We start from the raw sequence: 8,060 nt of genomic DNA on the forward strand, positions 1-8,060 counted from the left end.
TAGGTACTTGATCCGGTACTGCGGAAGTCAACACGACAAAGCCAAAGGCCTTTTCACATCATCACAACGCCGAAATCTAATTTTTTTTAATGGGCCTCGATTCCAAGTTTCGATGGACTGAGAAAAAATTAAAAACAAATAATACGGTCCACTTGAGCACTCTGATAACTTCAGGTTGATTACACCTATCTACACGAAGATTGCCCTAGGCATATATAAATACCAGAATCTTCTTCCTCGAGGACAGCCAGAACCTCTTCATCAGTTCTGTACTGGATTCCAGCCTTTGCCTCACCTCTCCATATCACCGGCCGCTGCTCTTTACGCTGCTCTGCTGCGCTCTGTCCTGTTCCCTCAAAAAAATCTATACGCTGCTCTGCTGCGATCTGTCCTGCCCCCCCAAAAAGAAAAAAAGAAACAAGAAAAAATACCCTGTCTCATATCAGGACTTCCCAAGTGCTACCCGGGAGGTCTTGCCTGAGCTTGGATGAGTCTTTATCTCCGCCTTCTTGAAAAAGTATTCATGACATTATCAATCCGCCGTTCTAGACACAGACCTTGGATCCTTCCCTCTGGCTGAAACACTACGGCAGTAAAGATCCCAGACACATTCTTCGTTGATACAAACTTCCTATAAGAACGCGAACTCTCGGAATACGCCGTATATCTGTCGTTGCTTTGGACAAGTCCACTTGCGGTGAAGTTATACCTTGGACATATCTTTACCGTCACTAGTTCAACTTCCCCAAGCAAGCTCCGTCTCTACCGTCAGCGTTATTGCTTATTCTGGATATCAGAAACTTGAATCGTCTTGATATATTATCTATATTTCACGTCGAACAAAGAACTCAGGGTCTCTGAGAGTCGATACCTGGATGAGCTTGGCCTTCCCACCCCCTGGCGACCCTGAAAGCTACAGGTTCGCACCAAGCTGGATACAGCTTGTTGTTGAACCAATGGAACCCCATACCTTTGCACCGATATCCCATCCTGATCAGTATTTCTATGGACCAACTGACTGGAGACGCGAGCTTGGTCATCATACACCAGTACATCCACCATGGGCACCAAACCAGGTTCCAGTCCCCCATGGATATGGAATGCACAGACCGTACGCCGTGGGCTTCGACTCACAACTTCAAATGGGCCCGCCCGGCGGGCTTCCGGTGCCCGGTTCGGCGCCTCGGTCCTATCAGCCATACTCTCATCCCATCTCAATGCCACATGCTCGACCATGGCCTGAGGGTTTCTCGCAAATGCCGGTTCCGGTTCCGGTGCCTGTTCAACCAAACCCTCTTGCAGTTATGCAATATTCCCAACCCGGCTTGTATCCCAGGCAGACGTCGGAAAATGAGCTGGGTCAGGGGCAGAGTGGCGTAGCCCTGGAATCAGATGCGCAAACTCATATTGCCTATCCACCACAACATCATCCAGTCCCTCCCATGAACCAATTTCCCGGATCCTTATCCACGCCTCTGCAGACCAGTCCCATTCCTCTACAATCAGCCCGCCGGCTAGGCTACCACTCTGTATCCGGAATACCCCCACGGGTCTCGCGGGCTCCCCTCTCGCCACTCCGTAAGTAGCTCGCATTCTAGGTTTTCTTCCACCCTTCCGATCTCTCCCACACTTTCTCCTTTCTCAACAAATTTATGACATGTCTGCCTTTCTTTATACTAACCAACAAGTAGATGGCCCCCCACCCTATTACGCCGACCCATCTGGGCCCCCGCCATACACGCATCGAAGACCGGGCCATTCTAGGGCACGCCGGTCTGCAAATAGCCGTTTGACAGCTGCAGATATGAATAGGGATATAGAGGATAACGGGACACTTGATGCCAGTGGCCCTAGATCGGACCGAGACCGAGTAGTAAACCCGCTGCAGGTCGCTGCGGGAACTGCCACCGGGGCCACGACTACGACTGAGCAGAGAACCCATACCTTGGCGGAAAAGATGACCGTGAAAATTTGGCGTTCTCTTTTGCAGAAAGTCGAGCTTCAAGACTTGCCGGAGAATGAGAGAAGTGTGCACTGGCAGACTCCTATGATCTCAGCAGATGGAGAGCTAACCTAGCGTATAGCTTGCGTTATTTGCTACAACGACTACGGCGCGAAAACCCCTGAGGGAATTAACGAGGAACCTCTGCGGCTGCCAAAATGCAAACATGTCTTTGGAAACCACTGCCTTGCAAGGTGGTTTGAGGATTCCGACAATTGTCCATATTGTCGTGACAAGCTGGAACTGCCTCCCAAGCATTCGGATCGCGTCGTCAGTCAGTTTTTCACGGCTATGATGAGTGCTCGTCATCAGCTTCCTCCTGGGTAAGCACGTCCATCTGTCCTTCCTGCCCCCTCACCCCCTTTCTTTTTTTGCCTAGCTCTCTCTCTCTCTCTCTCTCTCTCTCTCTCTCTCTCTCTCTCAAAATGTTGAACAGAACGTCGGCTAATCTGACACTATAGACCAACGGAAGAGATGTATCTGAGGTTCATGTCCAACCTCGTAACTGCTGAGGGGCTTGGTGGAAGCCAAGAGCAAGAGCTTGCTATGGAAAGGCGTCCGTTTCATGCCACTGGTGATTCTGATTCATCCTCGTATGACGGTGAAGCTGTGTCATCAGCCTCGTCGTTGGCAGCGACTTCCACCTCGCCGATTCGAAACGCCCAGAGAGATAACGCAAGACATTCTCAGTGGCTGCCTCGAGTGCCCCAACAGCGAGGCGCACATCCCCCTACGAGCCAGGAGAGGGAAACTTCTCGGCATCGGAGATATCGATCGTCACGCGGGAATACTTGGTCGGTCACAGCCAATGCAGACAGTGACCCGTTGGAGCCAACTCTTTCACCTTTACAGGCCCAATCACATGATGCGACGCCATCAAGTTTGACGATACCCGCGGCCAATGGTGAAAGCAGCGAAGGTTCCAGAAACGCGGCAGATCTCCAAACTCAGTCAGCAAACATGGCAGTGGCGTCCGCAGTACAGAGCAGGATCCGACCGTGGTGAAGAGATGGATGTTGAGAACGCTGTGGGGGTGGCTGGTTGGCCCACCAAGTTGTGGGTGAGGTAACCTTGTGTCCATGGTTACAACGCCTTTCTGTTTTCTGTTTTCTTCCTCTGGATTCGGAAGTTGTCTCTTATCGCTCGCTTTCGTCCCTGGGGCTTTGAAGTTTGTTTTGATAGCGATTTTAAGCGTTTACTGCATACGAGTGTGGAGGCGTGCCGGTTGTACATAGATGAGGATATAACCTTTTGTATATGGAGTTTAGGCGTGTAGGTTAGCGAGCATAGCGAATGAAGTCGTAGTCATTCTACCTTTTTGGAAACTCTGATAACTACATGCTCGTCACGGGACCGACAGAAAAGCCAGCGTTGATACGAAGGAATCCCTAGGTAACATGCAAGCTGTCGTTGACTTATTTGCCTTAGGCATCTTCTGCTTTATTAGCGCAGACGAGTTCAGTATTTTGATTCGAGCCGTCGTTTGGCGGTGGCTTGCGACAAAGTTTCACTGTAAGTGTACGTAAGCCACGGCACGCACAGAGGAAGCGGAGCCGGAGGACGGCCAAGTATTGATGAATGCCGGCCGGTGAGATAATTGAGACCGACATGGAGACGAGATGCCACCATTTGATTTCACATGAAATTTAGAAAGAGTATGGGGATTTGTTGCAAACAGACGTCCGAAACGCGCTCAAGAAGTTTCCACGTCAGCTTGTCATCATCTTTTTAGAGTCCAACGAGCAGGATAAGAGAGAGTTGGCGATAGCAAAGCCACGATTAGCAGAGAGTTTAACGCTGGTGGAGGGCTTTCACCCTTGTGGTATCAGTTATCTCATTCTTGTACGGGGGACGGTTCTTGGTCAATAAATTCACACGTATCAGCATTAATTTAGTCGACTCCTGACACGATACGCTCCTCGCTTATGTCGCATAAATCCAGTAAGTCTTCCGGAGAGGAGACCCGGACGGGCAGGCGGAGTGCCCAGAATCCCGATCGTGAAAAGCGGTCGCGGCTAAGTGGCTATTAGTTGGGGAAGGATGAGTTTCGACATTTTACGATGCGAAATCCGTTGGGGGCTGGTACGGGAACGGCATTCGTTGCGGCCATTTGTCTGCCTGGGTGTATGTAGATTAAATAGTCGATGTTTTTGGATTTCCCTATTTCTCTGCTTTGTGTTTTTGTTTCATTTAACGGTTTATCCTCTACACTTTCCACATTGAAATAAACTCAAGGCTCTACATTTATCTATAGAAAGAGAGGGCTCCAAGTCATTATATTGTATCGGCGACACAAGGGGAATTGAGCAAGCCTCTATCAAACCCGGAGGTTTTTCGGTGGACAGGGTTGAATACGATAATTTAATCTACTGGATTGTGGGTTGAACCTTAACGATATTTCTATCGCTACATCTCTCTGGTAATCCCCTCGTTGTTATTTTCTTTTGACTTTAATTTTGCCTCTTTCCCCGCGTTTGATTGGAACCCTGTTGAGACTATAAAGCCTTGGTAAGGTGACGACATCATTTTGCTTTTGGGTGCGTGGCACCACTTCCATGATCGACTGGCCCCAACAGAAAAAAAACACATAAACAGGGCCTGACGAGCTTCTGAAGCCATGGCGCTCAAGCTGATGCTGGCCACGGCTCTCCTCGGCGGCGCTGGATGGACGTACTTGGGCCAGGATGTGTGGTCTCGAGCGTCATTTGTCCAGGCAGCCACGGTGCTGCTACTGGCGCAGGTGTTTGTGTTTCACGGCATCTGGTCGCTGTTTGTGTATCCATTCTGGTTCTCGCCGCTGCGGCATCTACCCACGGCGCCCGGTGGCCATTGGCTGTTGGGCCACGGAAAGAAGATCTTGGCCGCTAAGCCTGCGGCGTTGTTTAGAGAGTGGTAGGTTCCATGTGTAGTCCATACTGTTTGGCATTCATGATGGCTGACTGGTCAACAAAGGGCATTAAACATCCCCAACGAGGGACTTATCCGCTACTACTGGCTCCTCAACCGCGAGCGTCTGCTCATCACCTCTCCGAAGGCCCTGGCCGAGGTACTTGTAACAAACAATTACGCTTTCCAGAAGCCTGAGAATGTCAGGTCTATGCTCGGCCGCGTTCTGGGCTATGGCGTGCTGTTGGCCGAGGGAGACGAGCACAAGCGCCAGCGTCGCAACTTGATGCCGGCCTTTGCGTTCCGACACATCAAGGATCTGTATCCCGTCTTCTGGGACAAGGCGCGGGAGGTGGTCCAGGCCATGACGACTGAATGCGGCAAGCTCGGAGAGGCAGAGTTCGAGGCTGGCGAGTGGGCGTCCAGAGTCACCCTCGACATCATTGGCGTCGCCGGCCTCGGCAGAGACTTTCACGCAATCCAGGATGACAACAGCGACATTGTCCAGACGTACAAGTTTCTGTTCAAGCCTAGACCGCCGGCCAAGTTCTTAGTGTTCCTGGCAACTCTGGTGCCCACATGGTTACTTCAACGAATTCCCCTGGAGCGAAACAGGGCCATCGATGAGGCGGCTCAAACGATCAAGTCCGTATGCCGGGATCTCGTCCGGGAGAAGAGAGAAAAGATGATGACCCACAAGGGGCGCACTGATGTGGACATTCTCTCCGTGGCGATTGAGAGCGGCCAGTTCAATGACGAAAACCTGGTTGATCAGCTCATGACGTTCCTGGCCGCCGGCCATGAGACGACATCGACGGCGCTGACGTGGGCCATTTATGAGCTCAGTCGCTCGCCCGAGATGCAGACGCGGCTGCGCAACGAGATTCGTGAAAAGCTGCCTTCTACGGACGATGTCGACGCCAAGATTACGAGCCTGGACATTGATCACATGCCGTACCTCAACGCAGTGTGCAACGAGGCGCTACGAATCTTCAGCCCCGTTCCCCTCACCATTCGCGAAGCTGCTCACGACACCACCATCCAAGGCGTACCTGTCAAGAAGGGCACTCGCCTCACCATCTCCCCCTTTGCCGTGAACGTCGACCCGAAGCTCTGGGGCTCGGATGCTTCCCAGTTCAACCCGGACCGATGGATTTCTACCGAGGGAGTGTCTGACGAGAGCAACAAGAGAGCTGCGAGCGGCGGTGCCGAGAGCAACTATGCGTTCCTGTCGTTCCTCCACGGGCCGCGCAGCTGCATTGGCATGGGCTTTGCCAAGGGGGAGTTTGCGTGTCTCTTGGCGGCTTGGATTGGCCGGTTTGAATTTGAGCTGGTGAATAAAGAGGAGGCGGACCTGGATAAGATTGATATCAGGGGTGGAGTGACGGCGAAGCCGGCGAATGGGTTGTATGTGAAGGCCAAGGTGGTGCCTGGGTACTAAGAGACCTGAAGAATAGAGGGAGGGACGACAATTTGTGAAAGAGGAGGATTATTGAATTCACAAGGGGAGGAATCGACGCTGAGTTTGTGAAGTGGAAGAAGACCCATTCTTGGTAACAATACGGAAGGATGTGAGGTTGAAATTGAAGTCAAGAGGGGGAGCAGCCCTTTATAGGTGTTCAGTAGACGGATTACGACATTTGTCAGTCTGTTGGGTAGTTAGCTGTTCCAGTAGGTGGATTTTATAGCTTGACATCATCATGTTGAGTAATTCAATTGAGTCGTTAACGGTATAACGTTTTAGTAATCATGAACGATGGGTAATTACATGTACTCGAGATGCGTCGTTCGCATAGAGTTTTTGGACCCTGGATGATAACTCAGGCGGGCCGGCCACAAGTCCACAAATACCAAGGACATGGACCCTGAGCAATTGCTCCGGATGAGTCGTACGCATAGAGTTTTTGGGTTCTGGATCAATTTATTTAACAGCGAGCCACGAAGTCCACAAGCACGAGGACCCCATACAGATACAAAAGACCCCGTACCCCGTACCTTATTGTGAGGTTGATAAGAAGACATGCACTCTGTATGTACCCTTTCGAGGATCGACATCCCTACCTTGGATCTTTGATGGTGTGCATGTTGGAAGCCCGTTATGGCGAATTCGGCCTCGATGCTAAGGCATGCATACATGAAGAAAAAAAGGCGTCATCGTTATCCAACTGCAGGCCCTTTTTCTTTTTCTTACTGGCTGGCATGTGTGTGTGTTTCTGGGCTGTTGCGTGTGTAAGCGAATGAGTTGTGAGAGTGAGAGTGTGAGTGGGTTCTGCAGCGCTGTAAGTTGCTTGTCCCCTCGGTAGTCACGCCTGGGCTCCCTTTGGCCTGAGACAGATATGATTAGCGATGAGTGAGACGGAGGTGTCCAGCTCGACGAAAATGGCATGATATCTATCCATGTATCCATGTAATGCTGGCGCTGCAAAAGCTCGATTATTATCGCTGGTTTGGGCCACGATGAGATGACATGCCCTGCAGGGTAAGTGTGCGTGCGCCCCTCCCCGAAGCTTGTCGCCCTTTTTTTGTCACCCTGTTTTGGGATTCTGGGCGAAAGATGCAGAGCGAGGTGGTGCCAACTGGCAGAAAAGCGGGGGTTTTTCGGCGAGCAAAAAAGAGTCGGGTAGCGGTCAAGTATCAGATGTACGATTTTTTGTTTTGGTTGTGGTCAGACAGAGTGAGACAAAATGTCGCCCAACTGTGTGTGTCTCTTGCAGCGTCGGAGGAGGGGGTTGAAACGGGCGGCTGGAGGGCGTTTGATTGGTGGAGAGGTGAGTGGGCAGGACTGGACAAGAGAGGTACCCGCTAAGGCAGTAGAATGTATCCGGCGGTGCATGTGGGAGGGACTGATTTGATGCGAGGGTGAGTGAATGGGAGCTATTTGGGAGTTAGTACTGGATGTAGATGGATGTGTGTCTCACTTGGGAGCTGTTGGGAGAGGGGGAGGGAACGTTGGTGTTGCCATCGGTTGAGCACTAACAAACATGGCTGTTGATACAGACCTCGGAGGTACTATAGCTATCAGCTATCACAAGCTGGAGCTAAAGTAACTCGAGAGCATGAGTACCTATTGACAACGTTTGTTATGAGCGGCCCCACAGGAGCGTAATGCTAACAGACATGGAGAAGTCTCGTTATGATTGAAGTCGATTGTATGAGACATCTGGAAAATGGA

The 8,060-nt window shown here is 51.1% G+C and overlaps 2 protein-coding genes across 2 annotated transcripts; both read left to right on the forward strand.

Annotated features, from left to right (window-relative positions):
* Positions 1–956: 956 nt before the first annotated feature.
* Triagg1_430 (uncharacterized protein) lies at positions 957–3,007 on the forward strand (the record flags this gene model as incomplete). Its single annotated transcript, XM_062899308.1, has 4 exons — positions 957–1,578; positions 1,692–2,027; positions 2,085–2,325; positions 2,464–3,007. The coding sequence occupies 4 exons, from the start codon at positions 957–959 to the stop codon at positions 3,005–3,007; spliced, it is 1,743 nt and encodes a 580-aa protein (XP_062760780.1).
* A 1,612-nt stretch (positions 3,008–4,619) lies between these two features.
* Positions 4,620–6,329, forward strand: Triagg1_431 (uncharacterized protein; the record flags this gene model as incomplete). Its single annotated transcript, XM_062899319.1, has 2 exons — positions 4,620–4,894; positions 4,955–6,329. The coding sequence occupies 2 exons, from the start codon at positions 4,620–4,622 to the stop codon at positions 6,327–6,329; spliced, it is 1,650 nt and encodes a 549-aa protein (XP_062760781.1).
* Between the last annotated feature and the right edge of the window lie 1,731 nt (positions 6,330–8,060).

The sequence above is a fragment of the Trichoderma aggressivum genome (genome assembly GCF_033847375.1).
Source record: "Trichoderma aggressivum f. europaeum strain CBS 100526 chromosome Unknown scaffold_001, whole genome shotgun sequence".
NCBI classification, from domain to species: domain Eukaryota; kingdom Fungi; phylum Ascomycota; class Sordariomycetes; order Hypocreales; family Hypocreaceae; genus Trichoderma; species Trichoderma aggressivum.